Source organism: Arvicanthis niloticus, chromosome 16, assembly GCF_011762505.2.
Source record: "Arvicanthis niloticus isolate mArvNil1 chromosome 16, mArvNil1.pat.X, whole genome shotgun sequence".
Lineage (NCBI taxonomy): Eukaryota > Metazoa > Chordata > Mammalia > Rodentia > Muridae > Arvicanthis > Arvicanthis niloticus.
Window position 1 is genome coordinate 36,983,645 of NC_047673.1, and position 19,079 is coordinate 37,002,723.

A 19,079-nucleotide genomic window follows, 5' to 3' on the forward strand; every position below is an offset into this window, starting at 1 on the left:
ACTTTTCTGAGGGCCTGTTGTCTTTTCCTTGCTATCCACAAATACACTAAAGAACCCCTGTTAATATTTTGAGTGGCTGGATGTCTTTCCAAAACCTCATTTCCCGTTGAAGACTGTTGGGATTCTAGTAAAACAGATGAACCATCCCTAAGACTTTGTGATTCTCTTACACCACAGTTGGTGTCTTGGTTCACTTTGTATTGCTGTAACAGAATGTGTTGATCTGCAAATCATGGAATTTATCTGACTCATAGTGCAGGTGGCTGAAGCTTCTGTACAGCATGGAGCCCAAGTCCTGGTAAGGGCTGCTTTACAACATGGCTGACAGCAGAAGATACAAGTCTGTAAGCTAAGAGAAAAGACCTGGGCAGGGTCCAACTTGCTGTTAAAAAATAGCAGCAGATCCTTTAAGAAACAAGAGTAGTTCTACCAGACTCAGTCCACTCCTCTAAATAGCACTGACCCATTCATGAGGGCAGAGCCTGTGATCTAATCACTCTACACTGGACTCCCATCCTTGACCCATCCACACTGCAGACAAAGGAAGCCTTTGCAATACACACTCAGGATACATCCAGACCATAGCAGTAGATGCTTGGGATACATGTTTACCCATGCCTATAAGCTGTCGGTACAGTACGTGGCTGTCCTAATGGTACTCTATGTATAGTGCCAGACCTAGTATCTGATCATATAAGAGGATCTTCATACAGAGTGGCTTGTGAATCTGTGAATGAAGTCAAGGAACCCAAATCCATGGCTATTCTTATCGTAGTTGTTGTTGTTTTACACTAAGATAATCAAGCTTGGTTGTATATATCTGTAACCTTCATACTCAGCATTGCTAAATATTTGAGTCTAAATGGGCTATCTATGGAAACCCTGTCAGAAGAAGAAGAAGAAGAAAAAGAGGAGGAGGAGGAAGAGGAGGAAGATAGGAGGAGGAAGAAAGAAAGAAAAAAAGAGAGCAAAGAAAAGGTTGCCCACTATCATGTCTATAGCCAAGGAAGAATCCAGCCATTACTTAATTATGCCTTAATTTGTTTTCGTGTCCTACTTCTAATAAAATCGAAGGATCCCTGTATGTAACAGGGCCCAGCCACAGTGGAAGAGTCCAAGTGAACATCTAAGAAGTTGCCAGCGCAGCATCCTTAACACCTGTGAAAGCGACCCTGGAAGGGCCATCTACTTTTTATGACTGTATTTGCAAATGGCACAGTATGGCTGAGTCACATGTCTAGAATGAATAGAAGACTCATTCTGCCCACATCCAGATTTCTTTCTGTCAAGCTTTATCTTGTCTGTGTGGATAGGGAGGGGTGTTATCTTAAATCCATTGGATGATAGTGTCTATCTGTGAGATTTAAGGATATCTCCTTATCTACTGTATCGTCAGTTGGACAAAGTCGATAATATTTGTTTACTGTCTCACTTATATTCAGATGCCTTGTGTATTCCCAAGATACCTTTTAAAAATAATTTATATTTTTGAGATTATAAATATAAGTACATCACTTCCTCCTCTTTCTGACCTCTGCACTCTTCCATGCACCCCCTGCCCCCACATTCTTTTCAATTCATGGCCTCTTTTTCTTCCATTGATATTTATTCTTAAACCATAAATATAACCTGCTCAGGTTATATTACTGTATAATGTTACTTATATGTGTGTTCTCAGGTTGACCATTTGGTCACATGGTAGATTTATTTTTAGCTTCCCCACAATGATTTACAGACTGGTTGGACTAGTTCGCAATCCTGCCAGCAGTGAATGAGAGTTCTGCTTTTTCCACATCCCCTCTCCAGCCTTTGCTGTCAATTGTTTATTATTAATCTTTGACATTCCTACTAGAGTGCAATTAAATCTCAGTTGTTTTGATTTGGATTTTCCTAATTGCAAGGGATGGTGAACATTATTATTTTTTTTTTTTTTGAGATATTTCTTAGACTTTGTTTTCTTCTCTTGAGAACTCTGTGTTCAGATTTTGGTTCAATTTCTAAATGGGTCTTTTGTTTCTTTGCTTGACTCTGGTTCTTTAGTTCTTTACATTCTCAGGATGTTAATTCTCTGTCCGATGTATAGGTGGCAGTGATTCTCATGCATTCTCTTAGCTTACCCAATACCTTGTTGACTGTTTCTTTAGCTGCGTGGAAGGCGCACTTTTTTTGTTTGAAATCTCACTTGTCACTTGTTGACCTTAATGTGCAAGCCAATGAAGTCCTATTCTGAGAGTCTTTTCCTACACCTACATCCGGTAGGCACTGCCCATGTTTTCTTATTAGAGTTTCAGTTTTACAGGTCTCACCTTTAGGCCTTTGATCTACTTGAGTTTTCACAAAAGGTGATAGATACGGGTCTTGTTTTCTTTCTTCTCTATATGGACATTTCCCCGGCACCAAGTTGTTGAAGGAAGATGTGTTCTCCATTCTGTATCCTGCCACATTGCTGGATGTATCATTTCTAGAAGTGTTTCAGTAACGTTTTGGGGATCTTTAATGTATGGTATCATGTAATCTGCAAATAGAGGTAGTTTGACTTCTCTCCCTATTTGTATCCCTTTAATTTCCTTCTCCTGCCCTGTTGCTCTAGCTGGTGCTTTGAGCACAATACTGAAAGAGAACAGGGATAGTGGACATCTCTGCTCGTTCCCGATTTCTGTCATATGGATTCAAGCGTTTCTTCATTCGGGATGATGTTGTCTTGACTTTCTAACATACAGCCTTTACTATGTTCCTTCTAGCCCACTTTCTCTAGGAATTTTATCATGAAGGCATGGTGGATTTTGCATCTGTTGAGATGATCATGTGATTTTGGTCTTTAAGTCCACTTAGTGGCTTATTTTATTTAGTGACTTGGATATATTGAACTATCTCTGAATTTCAGGAATACAGCCAACTTGGCTGTGGTGTATAATCTTTTTGACATGTCTGTGTTTGGTTTGCAAGTTTGCTTTTACGACTTTTAAGCCTCTTCTAACTGTGAGCAGTAAGTGCCCTGTTTAACTTGCTTTCTGTCCTTGACTGGTTGGAAAATCAGTCTAGTTCTGGATTTATCTGTACGGTTGTTTGTGATTTTTGCCAGGCCATTTATTTAGGAATGCAGGAGGCATCTACTGCTCGGTTCATCATTTTTCTCATAGTTCTGTGTGATTCCTATTCTGGTTGTTGGTATTCATAGTAGAGATTTGTTTAGATCAAGGCACAGCGGCTGCTCCTTGGACCAACGACCTTTCTCTTTTCTCACTTGCAAACAGGCTTGTGTTTTTGTAAATATCAGACTATCTCTGCAGAGGGTAAAAAGTCCAAACAGAAAGAACAAACTAGTTAGAACATCTTATCAGTGTTGGTGTGTGGAGAGAAGCAGAGGGAGATAACAGAACTGGTTTCCATGGTGACCAAGGTGTGTGTGTGTGTGTGTGTGTGTGTGTGTGTGTGTGTGTGCTTTTCACCTTGCTCAAGACAGTCTCAGCCAGTTCCCCCTCAGTTGGGCAGTTCTGTTCATATGCACACATGGAAGGACTCAGATGCATTCTTTTCATTTGAAGTATGTACATCCACCACATGTGCAAGACCATGAAGGATTGGGTCACTGGACTCTGAAGGTGTCTCAAGGTCTATGCAGACATGTTGAAACATGGTCTGTTTGAGTTCTTTAATCATGTATGGGTACACATCTGCAAACACACAATGCTTGAAAAGACGTTACCTTGCGAATTCAGGTTGTGTTACGTCAGAACCCGTTTCATCTAGAAAACCTTTTATGCTTGTTCTTTGACAGTTTCACACATGTAAACACTGTACTTTGATCATATCCATCCATAATCCTGTTCCCACTCATCCTGGGCCTCGCTCTGATCTTCACGTTCACTCTTTTTGTTTTAAACCATCCATGGAGTTTCATTAGTGCCTCCCACAAGTGCACGGGTGTGGGGCCATCAGCTAGAGCACGAATGATGTCTTTGCAGCCACACCTCTGAAGAAAAATGGCACTCCCTTCCTGATCAGCCATCAACTGACAATAGAGCTCCTCAGCCAGGGGTGAGAGACTTTGTGAGCCTATCTCCCTTCCGTTCTAAATGTTGTCTTGTGTGGCAGACATAGCTGGGGCTAGTTCACAGGTGCAACGGTCCTGACATGGCATGGTGCTCCCCCCCCAGCCCCCACCTCTCCCAGTACTACATTCTTTCTGCCCCTACGTCTGTGACTTTGCCTGAGTTTTGAGGAGTTCGATGTGAATAACTCATTTGGCACTGAAAACTCAATAGCCGCTTACTCTTAGTGACTCAGTACCTGTGACAAGTTACAAGTCTGCATTGGATGCTGCCCACTGCACAAAGGGACTTTTCCAGCTAAGGCTGAGAGTAGCCCTATTCTGTGGTTGTAACAAAAATATTTAGAAGGTAGTTTGAAAACATGTCAATTTAGAGAAAAAAAAATGTCCTGGGTTCCCAACCAGGGCCTATGTCTTTGATAGTTGTGGACTTTTGACCAGGTTTACAATACCAGACACAAATCCACCCCCGTGGAGCAGCCCTCAAATGCAAGCAGAGAGAAGTTGGTTACTGACATCAATGTCACACTGCACCAATGGACACGTTGCCTGGCTGGTCTGTATTATAGTATGCAGAATCCAGTGCTGGACCACTGACAGTTTAAAACATGGTTGTGTTTCCTCCCTAGCATCTTGGTAGCACCTTGCAGCATTCTGAAATCTAGGCATCAGGGAAAACCTTTCCATCAGGTCAGTTCCTCTTCATTTGCATTCATTTTTACAGGAAAATAAGAAACCGCATTAAGTAACTTTGCTCTTGGATTTTTCATGTACATTAAAAAATTAAAATCCCACTCAGCCTTCTTCAGATCTCCCGACTTGTTGGCCCACCTGTGGGTGACACACGTTGAAGAGTGAGGTGTTTATGAAAATGTCAATCACTTTCAGTTCTTCTTTATCAACTGACTGTTATAAATACAGTCTATTTCCCCCCCTAATAACAGTTTTGGAAACTCTCTGGCATTTTGAAATATTATCAGTTCAGTCTCTGTGAGTGGTTTTGTTTAGAGGTCTCAAGTCCCTTTGAGACAGCTGGGTCTCTTTCTAGAATTCACTGTGTGAGATCAGGTGGTGGAAATTCCCTACTGACCTTCTTTTTCTTTCCCCACTGGGGGATGCTGGCATCCCTGGTATTTAGCAGTTATCAGGAGTACCCAAAAACTTGAAGGAAGGAAGGAAGGAAGGAAGGAAGGAAGGAAGGAAGGAAGGAAGGAAGGAAAGAAAGAAAGAAGAAAAGAGAGAAAGAAAACACACCTCCTCACCTCCCTATCTTACCCACCCAACCCCACCTCATTCCTGGGCTTTAATCTCCATAGAATCCAACAGGGCAGAGAATCCAAATCTAAAAGGTGAGAGACAGTGTGTGGGGTCATAGAGGGTCACATGACCTTGGTTTTTATTTTAGATACTTTGTACCAAGAATTGCTTGGTGAAATTATTGATTCCTTTCTTCAGCTTCTCACTTTTAAAATGGAAATCATAAAACTTAACTCCTTAGGCAATAGCAAGAAACAAAAGTGAGCCTCATGTGCACACGCACCGGCGTATGTTCAGTGTGCAGGCATGGTCAGTGTGCAGGCTTGGTTCAGTGTGCAAGTGTGGTCAGTGTGCAGGCATGATCAGAGGGCAGGCATGGTCAGAGGGCAGGCATGGTCAGAGGCCAGGCCTAGTCAGAAGGCAGGCCTACCCACCTTCCTTTTCACACACGGGGTTTCACTATGAGTAGGACCTTTTTTTGGAGCATTAGTTTCTGCATGTGTTTGCTAGGTTGATTGAAGCCATTGTGAGTTGTGGTCAGAAAGGTAGAATCTAGTATAAAGTTTATATTAAACTTATTGCCAAACTGGATATCTTTGCATTTCCTTCTATTATGTCCAAGACAGGACCTGGGAGAGATTAGAACAGTATGTACACACACACACACACACACACACACACACACACACACACACACACACCACATTCTATGTTTAGTAAATATCCATGCAAGACAGAAGATACTTACTTTCTAAGGCAGTGGTCTCCAATACACTAGACATTCCTTTAGCAGCATGACAAGAAGAAGTAATAAAACACATTCTAGAAGTTTCAGCCAGTGGCCAGTTGTCAGTTGAAAGGGGAGGGGGACCAAGCATGGAACACGGTGCAGCATACATCTTCACCTTTGGCCTTATAATATACGTTTGTTCTGCCAGGCCATGCAAGATTCTGAATTTCCTCCTGGGCAGATTGTCAGAATTAGAGACCCAGTGGAGCTAGAGGGATTTTTAAATTTTATTTTATTTTTCTTCAAAGTGTGCGTGTTGCATGTGTACATCATGCTCCCGGGTTTCCTATTGTGCACATATACTGCTGGTTGTCCTCATTGGTAGCTCTCAACCTTAGATTTTGAGACAGTGTCTCTCACTAAACCTGGAGCCTACTGACTGGGCAAGATTGGACATGCTCCAGGACTCTTCTGGTCTCAACTTCACCAGCACTAGGATTGCAAGCTGTGTGGGATCGTTTTTTTGTCAACTTGTCCGAAGTTAAAATCATCTGAGAAGAGGGGACCTTAATTAAGAAAATGCCTCTGTAAGATCTGGCTGTAGACAAGCCTATAGGAATTTTCTTAGTGATCGATATTGGGGGGTGGGGGGGAAGGCTCTAACACCTGGTGGGTGGGGCCATCCCTGGGCTGGTAGTCCTGTAAGAAATCAGGCTGAGCAAGCCATGAGGAGCAAGCCAATAAGCAGCACTCCTTCATGGCCTCTGCATCAGCTCTTGCCTAGAGGTTCCTGTCCTGTTTGAGTTCCTGTCCTGACTTTTTTCAATGATGAACACTGATATGGAAGTGTAACCCAAATGAACCCTTTTATTCCAAATTGCTTTGGTCATGGTGTTTTATCACAGCAATAGTAACCCTAAGCCATAGGTATACACCACATCTAGCTTTTTATGTGGGTGTTTACACTTAGGTCTTCATGTCTGCACAGTGAGCACTTAGCCAACTGAACTACCTTCCCAGCCCATGGGCTGTTTTACAGTTGACTTTCCTGCAGACACTCAACAAACTCAGTTTTGCTTAGCTGTGAAACTGAGCACTGGAACTTGAGAAGTCCATGCTGTCTTCAGCCAAAGCCCCTGGCTTCAGTGTTTACCTAACTTTTTTTTTTCTTTCATTTCAGGAAAAGAAGATTTTCCAGATCCCCTGGATGCATGCAGCTAGACACGGGTGGGACGTGGAAAAGGACGCTCCACTCTTTAGAAACTGGGCGATCCACACAGGTATTAAACCTTGCCTTGTTTATTCACACAGCTGCTGGTGTGTATTTTTGCTTTCATTACACAGTTAACCTGGTTCAGGACCTCGTGAGGATAGCTCTGAAAGTCCTGTGATCTAGGAGATGTATGATCTGCAGAGGCTGCATCACTCAGAAGAAGTGATGTCCCACCCATCCCAGAGGTTCCCAGTCTTTACATTTCCCACAAACATGGTATTCTGATAAGTTCTTCATGGTTACCAGGGGAAGTTAGCACTATTAACATATAATAATACCTTTCTTTGTTATAAAACCTCTGCAGGGAACTATCTTTAGATGTGGGCCTTTTACTTCATATTTGAAGCTTGTTAATTCTGCTTGTTGGCATTCTAGTCTTATGTGTAGTTTGAGTCTTAATTCTTCCATTCTTATTTATATTTTATTATAAAAATAATTCTTATTTTTCCCCTCAAATTATATGGTAGAGCCAGAGTGACCAGCTTGCCATGGTGTGGCTTCCGTTATCTAGGCTTTTAAAAGTTAAATGCCAGCACCTTAGAAATGTCTCAGCAAAGTGGGATTGTTGTTCAACTGGAACAGAATGGCTTTTTGCACACTCCTGGCAGGACTGGTTTTAAGACATTTCCCACTTGTCTAATGCCCCTCACCCCTTTCCTTCTCTTTGGTTATTTTGCTAGGAAAACACCAACCAGGAGTAGATAAACCAGATCCAAAAACATGGAAAGCAAATTTTCGATGTGCCATGAATTCCTTGCCTGATATAGAGGAAGTGAAGGACAGAAGCATAAAGAAAGGAAACAACGCTTTCAGAGTCTACCGGATGTTGCCCTTATCTGAACGACCTTCCAAGAAAGGTAAAGCCGTTCACCGACTAAATAAACAATCCCTCAGTGTCCATAACAGAACCCCTTTAGTCTTTTTAATTCTGCCCCTGTAGTCAGTCACTTTCAAGGGTAGATTACTTGTCCACTCTAGAGGGGATAATTCTGTCTTTACTGGCCTTGGAAATAAATGACTTTCAAGGCACCAAAGGCGGAAAAGCTGCCTTTGGAATTTTGATCTCGTATAGATGAGGCAGTGGGTTTCAGAAAGAGTTTAACATAGGAAAGCCCCTGTTTCTCTGCCCTTCAATGAACTGATCCGGAACTACCTTTTCGTTGCCACAGGAAAGAAACCAAAGACAGAAAAAGAAGAGAAAGTTAAGCACATCAAGGTAATCTTTGGTTGTTTAGAAGCCCCTGTTGTGCCCATATCCTAATGACTCCTGTTCTGTCTCATCAGGACCACAGCAGAGGCTTTGGCCTTCCCCCCTTCTGCTATTGTGTTTTATGTGCTTTTTACATGTCCTCCTCTGCATGTACCCACCTGCAGACACAAGTACACGGACACTAGGCCTAGTCCAGTGTCCCAGAGAAAACTGTGCAGATGACGTCAACTGGTTCACAGAGCTTGACAGGCCAATCTCTCAGCTCCAGCTAAGCTTCAACGAACAGCTAATGCTGTGAAATATGAGTTCAGACTGTGAAATATGTTTGAAAACTAGAGAAACTTTTATCTCTATTAAAAACTGTTAACTCTATTTATATCTGTCACAAGCCATGAGGTTGAGGACACAGTAGTGAGAGTTTCAGTGGTTTATTCTCTGCTTTGTGAATGAATCATACTATATAAGTCCCAGGAGTTTTCCATGGAGACAGGTCTGTGTGCTTGAGGTTTTCAGTCAACTGGGTGTTCTAATCACACACACACACACCCCCCTATATTTCAGTGATCTTAGTGCATAGAAGGTGTGTAGCCCTTATTAAATATCAGGAAGGTGTCAGATAATCCCATGTTCAACTGGGGAGGCCCATCAGTTGTTAAACAAAGAGCAGACAGCACAGTTAGAGACTCAAAGAACACCCAAGAGATGATATAAGCTACCGGCTTCTGTGTGCAGAGGAAGGGACTGAAGAGTGAGTTAAGTGGCTTTTGTGCAAGGTCCCCTGGCTCCTTAGAACTGAACTTAAAGTAGATGTGGAACATTCTGATTTATTTTTTAAAAAAGCCCCACAAAGTGATATAATGTGTGTATCTCATTAGACTTCAGAAGGGATAGCATCCTGTGTGTACCATGAGGGTGTTTGGCTGGTCTCAAGGATTCTCTACCCCTGTCAGGTACCATCATGGAAAATGTTGTAGTGGTGTTTGTGTATGTTTGTATAGAACCTATCCGAATTTTCCAGTTACCTTAAATTACCCCTTGGTTACTTTTAATTCCTAATATGATACAAAAGTTGTTGTGTTGTATCATTTAGAGAACAATAAGAAGAAAAAAGTTTATATATGTTTTGTGCAGACCAGTAACTGGTTGACTGTGTAGGTATAGAATTGTGGATACATACAGCTGTCTATCTGTTGTTAGATTTTCTTTATGTGTATAGGCTGTCTGCATGGATGTCTGTGTATCGTATACATGCCTGGCACCTGCAGAGGCCTCAGACTCCTTAGAGTTAAGAACAGTTGTGAGACTCCATGTAGGCACCAAGAATTGAACCCAGATCCTCTCAGAGAGTGGCGAGTGCTTGTAACTGCAAAGCCATTTCTCCAGCCCCTGTAGTTAGAGTTTGAGGGAAATCTTAGCTTGCTCTTCAAGGTTGAGAGATGCTTAAAATAAATATTTTAAGTAGACTGTTTGGCAGTGACACTTTGTTTCATTATTAATATTTTAAAGTTTCTGATTTATTTAAAAAAATAGCTCAGGAATAGGGATTGGTTATCTCAGTGGTTAAGACTGTGCCTAGGGGGCCTGAGTTTGGTTCCCAGCACCTATGTCAGGTGGCTCACAACATCCTTAACTTCAGCTTCAAGAGATCCAAAGCCCTCTTCTGGCTTCTACAGACATGCACATAACTCACTCTCCCCCCCACACACCCCTAAAAAAATAAATAAATACACAATATCATTTAAAAATAGCATAGAATTAATAATGAATTTTGTTTTAGTTTTTATTGTGGAAAAATTTTTGTACATGTAGGAAGGAATAAAATTTACATTAGATCACCCCCTAACTTTGATATTAATCAATTCCTGATCAGATTTTCTTATCAGTGCCTCTGTCCTTTCCCTGACTCTCAGTATCATCGTAGATATTTGACCCATTTTGACTACAGAAACAATTTGTGATGGTGGTCAAAATATTTTCAGGCAAATCTCAAATATGATGTTTCTTCCATAAGCATTTCACTATATAGTTTTAAAAGTACTTGCCCTTTAAAAATACCATGGTATCATTATTCTAGCTGATGAATTTGACAGGGATCTCTCAGTATCATTAAATATCTAGCCAATGCTCAGGTTTCCTATTATCACAGAAATGTTATTAATATATAAATAACATTAATATTAATTAATATATAACATCATTAATATTAATATTAAATTAATTTTAATAATATTAAAATTAATTAATATTAATGTTACACACACACATATATATATATATATATATATATACACATATATATGTGTATATATATATATTACCTTATACATATATTTACCTTAATTAAGACCCACATTATGGGCTGGATGTGACAGCACACATCTATAATCCCAGCATCCAAGAGACTAAGTCAGGGAGATCTTGAGGATGATTGTCCAACACCATATAATTTGAAGAAAACTTTGTTTCAGAAAAGAAAAAAAAAGTACATGAGAACCCCATGTGATTTTTTTGCTATATATCAAAAATTCTTCTTTCTTTTAAAACATATTTTTAATGATTTATTTTTACTTTATGTGCATTGGTGTTTTGCCTAAATGATGTCTGTGAGGCTGTCAGATCTGGCATTGGAGTTACCGACAGTTATGAGTGGCCATGTGGTTTCTGGGAATTAAACCAGGGTCCTCCAGAGCCCAGAATTTTCTTTCTTTCTTTGCTTGCTTGGTTGGGTTTTTTTCGCGACACAGTCCCACTGTGTAGCCTAGGCTGGCTCTAGACTTGCAGCAATTTTCTTCTCTTAGCCTCTCTAGTGCTGGAATCATAGACAGAGCAACCACAGCCACCTTGAGTGGTCTTGTTATTTTTAGTCTATGGGCTTTTCCTATGTCTCTTTTTATTTAAAAAAATACATTATTTTCTCCCCATGGTTATAAAAAAACTAATTATTAGCCATAATGTTTTCCAAGGTGCTAGTTTTTAGCCCTTTATTTTGAGTATCTCAAGTGTATCCATACATCTCAGTAAGAGATGTATAACTTTTGTTTTTGCCACAAATACCTAATTTGAAAATTTTACTGCACTCTTAGGTGTGATTGTCTCATATTTACTATCTTCATAGCATTCAGTGACTAAAATAGAACAAACAATACGTATCTGATAACATGAACATTTATTAAATAAACACAAATATATTCTATATGGTGGGAGTCAGGGGCTTTACATTAGAGTACAGATTTAATTTTATAATTGCAGTTAGTAGAAAAACGACAGCAGAATAACATCTACTTTTCAGTATGTTTCTCCCACATGTAGCCACTATATTCCATTCAATATCAAATACCAAAGATTATATGGCAGACCATTATGTCTCTTTAAGACAGACAAAGTGCTTCCTGTGAAGCTGGGGCCACAGTCAAGGCCAAGACATGGCACATCGCAGGGCTGTGGGAATGTGAGGAAATGTGCTTCCTAAGGTGGGTGGCATGTGAGGTTCTCATAAGGAAAGGGTAGCTTTGGTTACATCAGCCTTGTGGGGCCCCCAAAATGTGGAAGGCACACTCCTGGATGAGGCTTAGCTGTGTTGATCCAGGAAGTGAGAGGCCTTAAATGCAGCCATGTGGGTGAGGTTCCTGCTCAGCAGCATCTGTTATGAAATCCTTGTGTAACAAAGATATGATTAACACTGTGCTCCTCAAGGGACAGCGTTCCTTCAGCGGAAGGCTGATGATTCATACGCAGTGCAGCCTAACCTTCGGATGCAGCTATCTTCTCATGCAGTGTTACAGTAGAACATGGATCAGGCCAGTGGGGTTTTCCCCAGTGCTGGGGTTTATAGTTGCTAAAGACATTGACTGATCTGTAGAATGTTTCCAAAGTTAATTCCATGATGGCTTTGGGATCATATAGTTAAAAGATCTTCTTTATTAAAGAACTACTAGTTTCCTTATATAAGGTAAGCCAGGTTTGGTGGTGTATGCCCATAATCCTAGCAATTGAGAAGTGGAGGTAGAAGGACCAGGAATTTTAAGGTTAGCCTAGGCTACATAGGAAGTTTAAAGTCAGCCCGTGCTACATTAAATTCTGTTTCATAAAATAAAGCAACAAGCAACCATTCTGGGACACGAACATGATCACTGTATGTTCCTTGTTGTTCCAGAAAATAGTTTCTCCAAAATCCGTGGCCATATAGTAGAAGTGGAGAAAAGGGGGGATGTTGTCAGAGTTAAAATGAAGTCACTGGGCATGGTAGTGTTTTCCTGTCATTCTGGCCTTGACAAGGCTGACGCAGAAGGATATTAAGTTTGAGGCAAGTCTAGGCTGTATGATAAACCCTTTTCTCAAGTCAAGATAAAGTTGGTTGTGCCAGCTCTTCCCAGTCAAGCGGTTAGAAGAAAATGCTTTACATGCATCGATAGCTGACAATAATGTGTTCCAACCTCCTTTCATTCCTATCTGTGTTCATTTAAACACAGACAGATTCCACCTCAGGACTGCAGAGTTAAAACAGAAACTGGCAGGGAGGGGTTAACGGACCTGGCAGATATGAAGGTATTCTGAAGAGAAGAGATCAGAAGATTAAAACAGTAAATCCCCCCCCATGGGAATTTTTTCAGAAATCTCCTGCTGGGAGATGGAAAAGCCCCCATCCAATGGGGGAGACTTGTCTCCCACAGAGATTTCATATGCTCCTAATAATTTGTTGGACCACGTTTTCATCTTGAAACGTGTTCTCCAAGCCAGGTTTGGTCTCCCATTCTCAGTAGCCACTTAAGAGCCAAGTAGAAAGCAGAAAACTGAGATAGTTTTTTCAATATGACAACATTGAGAAGAAGAACAGAAAGATCCAGTGAACCCTCAGGTCCATCTTCAGGGTCCCGAAAGGTCACCATCTTCAGCATCTTGAATGGTAATTAAAGTTTAAATTAAGGGCAGAGAACGTGAGCATCTGCATATCTACATAGTGCTGGTCCAGGTGTGGCCCCGACCACCACTGACTCATCATTTTCTGGGCTTCAGTTATGTTTTGTAAGGTCATCTAATTGAGACAAATGTGCCTGTAAAGTATCTTCATTTCTATCACTGTCTGAGAGTATATTGTATGTGCTTAGTGGGCCACGTGTCACTGACATAAACTGCCTCTGTGGCGCTACCTGTCTAACCTAAGGAAATTAGATTAAGAGAAACATTAGGGAGCCATCCCAGACTGAACATCAGTGAATGTATGCGTTTCAAAAAAATCCCATGGAACAGATTGCTCTGTTACAACAGATTGCTCTGTTCCATATAGGCAAGACCAAGAACAATAAGACTAAAAGTAGGTAGAGTGGTAGGTGTTGATAATTTTTAGCTCCTCTAAATGATATTATTCTCTTATTTAGCTCTTCCTGTGATGGCCAGAATTTTTTCTTTTCCATATCAAGGAAGTACAGGCGTAGGGGCTGTCATTTTCCCAAGATGGCATAGCTTTCTGTAGTTTGTGAACTCCATGCCTCAGCCTTTTGGAAGCTGCAGAACTTGAGCTAGACCCTGGGGAGGGACATGTGGCCCAGATAGACAATCTTCATTCCCTAGGAGGGGGTGCTTCATGAATGAAGGTCTAAGAGGACAGAGTTATTTGGTTTTCTCTGAATGAATATGGAAGCTGGCTTAATTTAATCAGGGGCCTTGTGTGGAGAACAATGGGAAATAAAAATGCACAGGTAAGATGAATATGAACTCGTGCTTCCTGCCTCGGGGTTGTTTGCAGATGAAAACACAAGTGTTTGCAGATCACCGCATCAGCGTTGCCATGGAAACAGAATAGAGAGGGGCCTCATGTCATTGGTGGAAGTCATTGGTCTGTATTAGTTCAGAGGGCAGCCATGTGGGTAGAAGTTACAGCATAGCTGGTGCTTGTTCTGCAGACCTTTCTCACAAGGGTGTTTTCTGCAGCAGTGCGTTCCCAATGAGAGACTGTTAGGGCAGCAGCCCCTTCCTTGCTTGGGAAAACTCTTCAGGTTAGAAACTGTGATTACCAGGGAACCTGTACCTGTGGTCTTGGAAACACATCAGAGCTGCTCTGGATAAAGCTGACCGGGAGGATGAAGCAGGTCAGGCGCCATCACTGGCTATTCCCACCCTTCCCCCGCTGGTGGGCTAAGTCACTTCTATGGACACAGGAAGGATAGCTTTCACCTTAGAGGGAAAAAAAAAGATAGCTTATTCTAGAGCTAAATTTGAATGACTATGGCTCTGGAACATAGATTTGGGTCACTCCAAATTCCATGTTCCACCATGGAAGCAGTTTTATAGTTATTCAGAATCAAGAAAAATCCTGAGTCAAGGCAAGTTAAAAACACACAGGTGGGTGAATCAAAGGCTTTTGCAGTGAGCTGGGGCAGCTTTCCCATAGGCCTCATATCTGATGGCATTCTTAGTTGTGAAGTTGTCAGAAGCTAGTGCTGTGCTATGGCAACATAGTTCAAAAAATGTTTATTAACTAGTCCCCCCATGTTAGTTCTGACACAGTGTGGGCAAGGAGAGCTATTATGGAGGCTAAAGCTAGCTCCAGATGAGCTAATTAGTCCTACATTGTTCCAGTCCCCTTATCTTACTGAATTTCTACTCAGTGGATCAGTCTGTGTAGAAACAGTGCCTTGCCAGGACGTCCTGTTCACGCCTCTATGGATAGCTTCAGGAAATAAAGTTGAACTACTTGGGGCAAAGTTCTGAAGCCCAGTGATTCAAGGTAAAAGGAAGAAAATGACAGACTACACACAGTGGCAAGTATAGACAAAGATGGTGACTGTTGGGATGGCGCCCAGGGGACATTTCTTCAGAGTATGGAGCATGAAGACAGGAGCGGTTAAAAGAGGAAGATACAGTGGAGGAACACTAGGCCTGGAGCTTGTGAGTGAAATGAGACATCCCTGGCAAGCAGATGTCACGCTGAGTGTCTGAGGCCCAAAGGTCTGACCCTTAACTCCAGAACAACATTGGAAGTCTTGAAAGCAGACCCTTTTCCAAGACAGAAATTCTCTGAGGTGAAGGGAAAGAAAGGGGAGTGAAGGAGCCATGAGGAAGCTGTTGAGTCAGGGATGAGTAAAGATGGCCTTGCCTCAGGGAAGGAAAGGAGTTGGTAGGCTGGAGGCTGTGTGGCAGCTTTTGTTCTCAGTGATGCCTAGGTGAATCTCTGCACCCTGAGAGGTTCTTTCCCTGTGTATGAAGCTTAGCCTGGCCCCTTTAACAGAGACTTGAAGGTATCCTTGGATCAGAGGTCCTCAAATTGACTTTGAGAGAGCAGTTTGAGATAGGAGGTTGGTAGGGGTAGGAAATGTTCTTGAGGCCATTCCAGTGGGCCTCGGGAGGACAGATCTAGACAAAGTACTGTAGTACAGGAGTGAGGCAGAAGGGACTTGGAGCAGAGGGGTAAGGTGCCCCACCCACTGGCTCCTCTGCTGCTGGTTCCTCTACTGCTTTATCTCACAAGCCAAGCTAGACGGCAAGCCCATCTAGCAAGCCAAGGCCTGAGACCAACCAGAGTGAGCCTGTTTTACAGGCGTTAAGGATAGCCACCACTCACCTTTACAACTCTCTGCAGTACCTAATTCCTTTTACTTAAAAATCCCTTAAGCTACACCAGGTCTAGATTCTGTGATTACAGAAGATGTTTTTGAGCCTAAGTATTTGCCAGGGTTAATTTGGTACTGCAGAGGGGATCTGCCTGAGAGTTGTTTTTGTTTTTGTTTTTGTTGGAGTGAGGCCAGAGGTTTAGAAACGCAAGGTAGCCACAGGTAAGCTTGATTTATAAGAGAACCTCTAGCATGAGGCCTGGGACTCACTGAGGTAGGCTCCAGTGCAGTGGTAGAACGAAGGAGTGTTGAGACAGGCAGAGGTGGGCCACCAGAGATGACCAGGACAGGCTATCCATCTTTTACACTCTCTGTGCATGCTCATAGAAAACCATCACCTCTTTCCACGGTTTGGAACCCTTGGATTCTTAATGTAATTTAGTTTTTTGGGTTTTTTTTTGTAAAGATTCATGTGTTACATTATTTAGTATCTGTGCGCCTGTACACATGCCTGTGCCAAGACATGCAGTGTGTAGTGTACAAGTGGAGGTCAGAGAACACCTTACCTCCTTCATTCCTCTTTTCTGACCTCTTAGCTTTTGATACCCCCATTTCTAATTATTTCAAAAGTTTTGACTGAGTTCTTGAAGAAAGTTTCTCTCCTGGGACCAAGTGGTCCCAGGTTCCACACCCTGAAAAGAGACTTATGAGGGCCCTGCTCAGCACATCATGTTCTACACATTACCATCTTGTCCACGGGAGCAGTGCTTCTCAACCTTCCTAATGCTGTGACCCTTTAGTACAGATCCTCATGTTGTGGGGACCCAACCGTAAAATTATTCTCATTGCTACTTCAACTTTGCTACTTTTATGAATCGTAATGCAAACATCTGATATGCAGGATATCTGATATCCAATGATTTGACCTCCATTGACCTCCCCAAGTGGGTCACGACCCACAGGTTGAGAACAGATGCTCTGGGTTGACAGAACCAATGAGAGTTTTCTCGGAGTGGTTGTAGGAAGAGTGAGGCAAGTTCCAAATAGTCTCTCAATAACCATTAGTTGAGTGTTCTGCCCCAGGCAGGACACCAGGTAGGCAGAGAGAAGCAGCAGCCCACCCATCCATCCTGTTGTCCATCTGGATGGGTACAGAAGACGAGGCTCTTGCATTTGAACATACAGCACAAGCAAAGGCCCGGCTCAGCTCCTGCGTCACACCAGGCTAAAAGTAGCATGATCGTGGAAAATGAACTTAGTGACTCATAATTTTTCTCTCACAAGAAGTGACAAAAGTATCCTTTGTCACCAGTAGTTAAACTGTAGATCACGTGAAACACTTAGAGGCCTCTGTTACAAAGTCGGAATAATTCAATTTTTGAATAACGCAAACCTGCGTGTTTTATTACTTTGATAAATCTAGAAATAGAATGACTTTTTAAAAAGGCAACAAAAAGAGAACGTACAGAAGCAGTTCTTCCTGTCCTTTGTTTAGAGCCCTGTACTTAGTTTATTGGGGAGGAATTGAGGAGATGGCGTGGCATAATGGAACGTGGGGCATGACTGGGGAGAGGAAAATGGAACAGGAGCCATTGAGAGAGCCACGGAAAAATGATGGTGCCACGGTGAGGTGCGCATGCGCAGCAGCTATAAGAGGGAGGCAAAATCCTCACTGTCCTGTGCCTGAGGATGAAGCTTAGGGGAAGGGACTTAAGAAAGGGCCCTTGGATTTGGGAAGAACAATTTCATTGGTGACCTTTGATGGTAGCGAGTGTTATTTAAGAATAAATGTCTTGTCTGTATTCATCGTCTTTAAGCTTCTTACCCCTTGACGTGGTGCCCGTTACTCTCTCAGCTCCCACGTGACTACAGTGACTAAGAGGGGATTAAAGGGTTAAATTCAGCCTTTGAGAAGCAGAGGAGCCAGGCTTGGTCACCTGGTCTGATTCCAGAGTCATCTTCTTAGCACTCCCTCCGGGGCCTTCATTCTGGAGATGGAAGCAAGATAGGACTGTAGACCTTCCTAAGGGTGCGCATGAGAAGGCGGAGTTAGCAAAGCCAGGCATTTGTCTAGATGTTTGACCATAAAGGAAGAAACTGGTAAGGTCTCCCCCCGCCCCTCCCCGAAAGAACAAGCCTTCTATTGGAATTTACTAACAAGGAGAAAATGAAAGACGCTGAGAGAAAGGGATACAATTTCTGCTCAGAGGGCCTGCCCTCGGGTCTTCTGAGTATTTGACCTTTGGTATAGTGGGTAAACCCTACAGTGAGGGTTCTTTGTTTCGTTTTCCTTATGCTGAGCTGAACACCAAGGTGATGCGCTTCAGACAGAATCATCAAGGGTTGCCAAAGGATCATGAGGCTTGTCCAGAGTTTAATCTCAATTCCCCAGTGTGACCAACTGATAAGAATGCCCCATATGCCTTGGAATGACTGCCCAGGGCTCCTGACTTTACCGCTTTACCCACAATGCTCCTCTGCTTGCAGCCCTGTTTCCACTTTCCTCCTCCAGCTCCTTCTTCCATTTTGGATTCCTCGGGAGTTGTCCTACTATGTGGCTCTTGACTGGCTTATTGCTATCTCTGAAACAAATGTAGTCTTACTGGAAGGAAGTCCTCTCATGAAAGTTCTGAGAATCAAGTGTACTTTAGAACTGGTTTTCTTTGAGTGGTCAGTACTCTCGGGGAGTGGATGGTTCGAGTATACATGAATGAAGAAGCGATACAAAGTCAAAACAAGGAAAGAATGTATTCTCTTTTGTCATAGTGTCACCATGTAGCTTCTCAGGCTGGGCGGGAGTTTGAGGCTCAAGAAGAGCGCTAATGTGAAGCTGTGGAGGCAGGGTTACCTGTCTGGTGATAGGCTAGTGAGAGGAGACTTCAGCTGAGGTTGTGGCACATGTTATCATCCAACCACCAGTGCAGTGTGCTCAAGTGGCTGTACCCCATCACAAAGTATGCCCGAGTGCTAGCTTCCACCTTCCTCCGAGCTCCAGTCACCGGCTCATCACC

The 19,079-nt window shown here is 42.4% G+C and overlaps 1 protein-coding gene across 6 annotated transcripts in view; it reads left to right on the forward strand.

Moving 5' to 3' along the window:
* Irf2 (interferon regulatory factor 2) overlaps positions 1-19,079 on the forward strand; it is a 106,877-nt gene that overhangs the window by 57,617 nt on the left and 30,181 nt on the right. For 4 of the 6 annotated variants that reach the window (XM_034520683.2, XM_076914127.1, XM_076914128.1 and 1 more), the window contains exons 3-5: positions 7,219-7,318; positions 7,992-8,168; positions 8,481-8,527. In XM_034520683.2, coding sequence (XP_034376574.1) covers positions 7,219-7,318; positions 7,992-8,168; positions 8,481-8,527 — 324 coding nt within the window. Of the gene's footprint in view, positions 1-7,218; positions 7,320-7,991; positions 8,173-8,480; positions 8,528-19,079 lie in introns of those variants that run through there. The other 2 variants (XR_013104399.1, XM_076914126.1) reach the window with 2 other exon arrangements.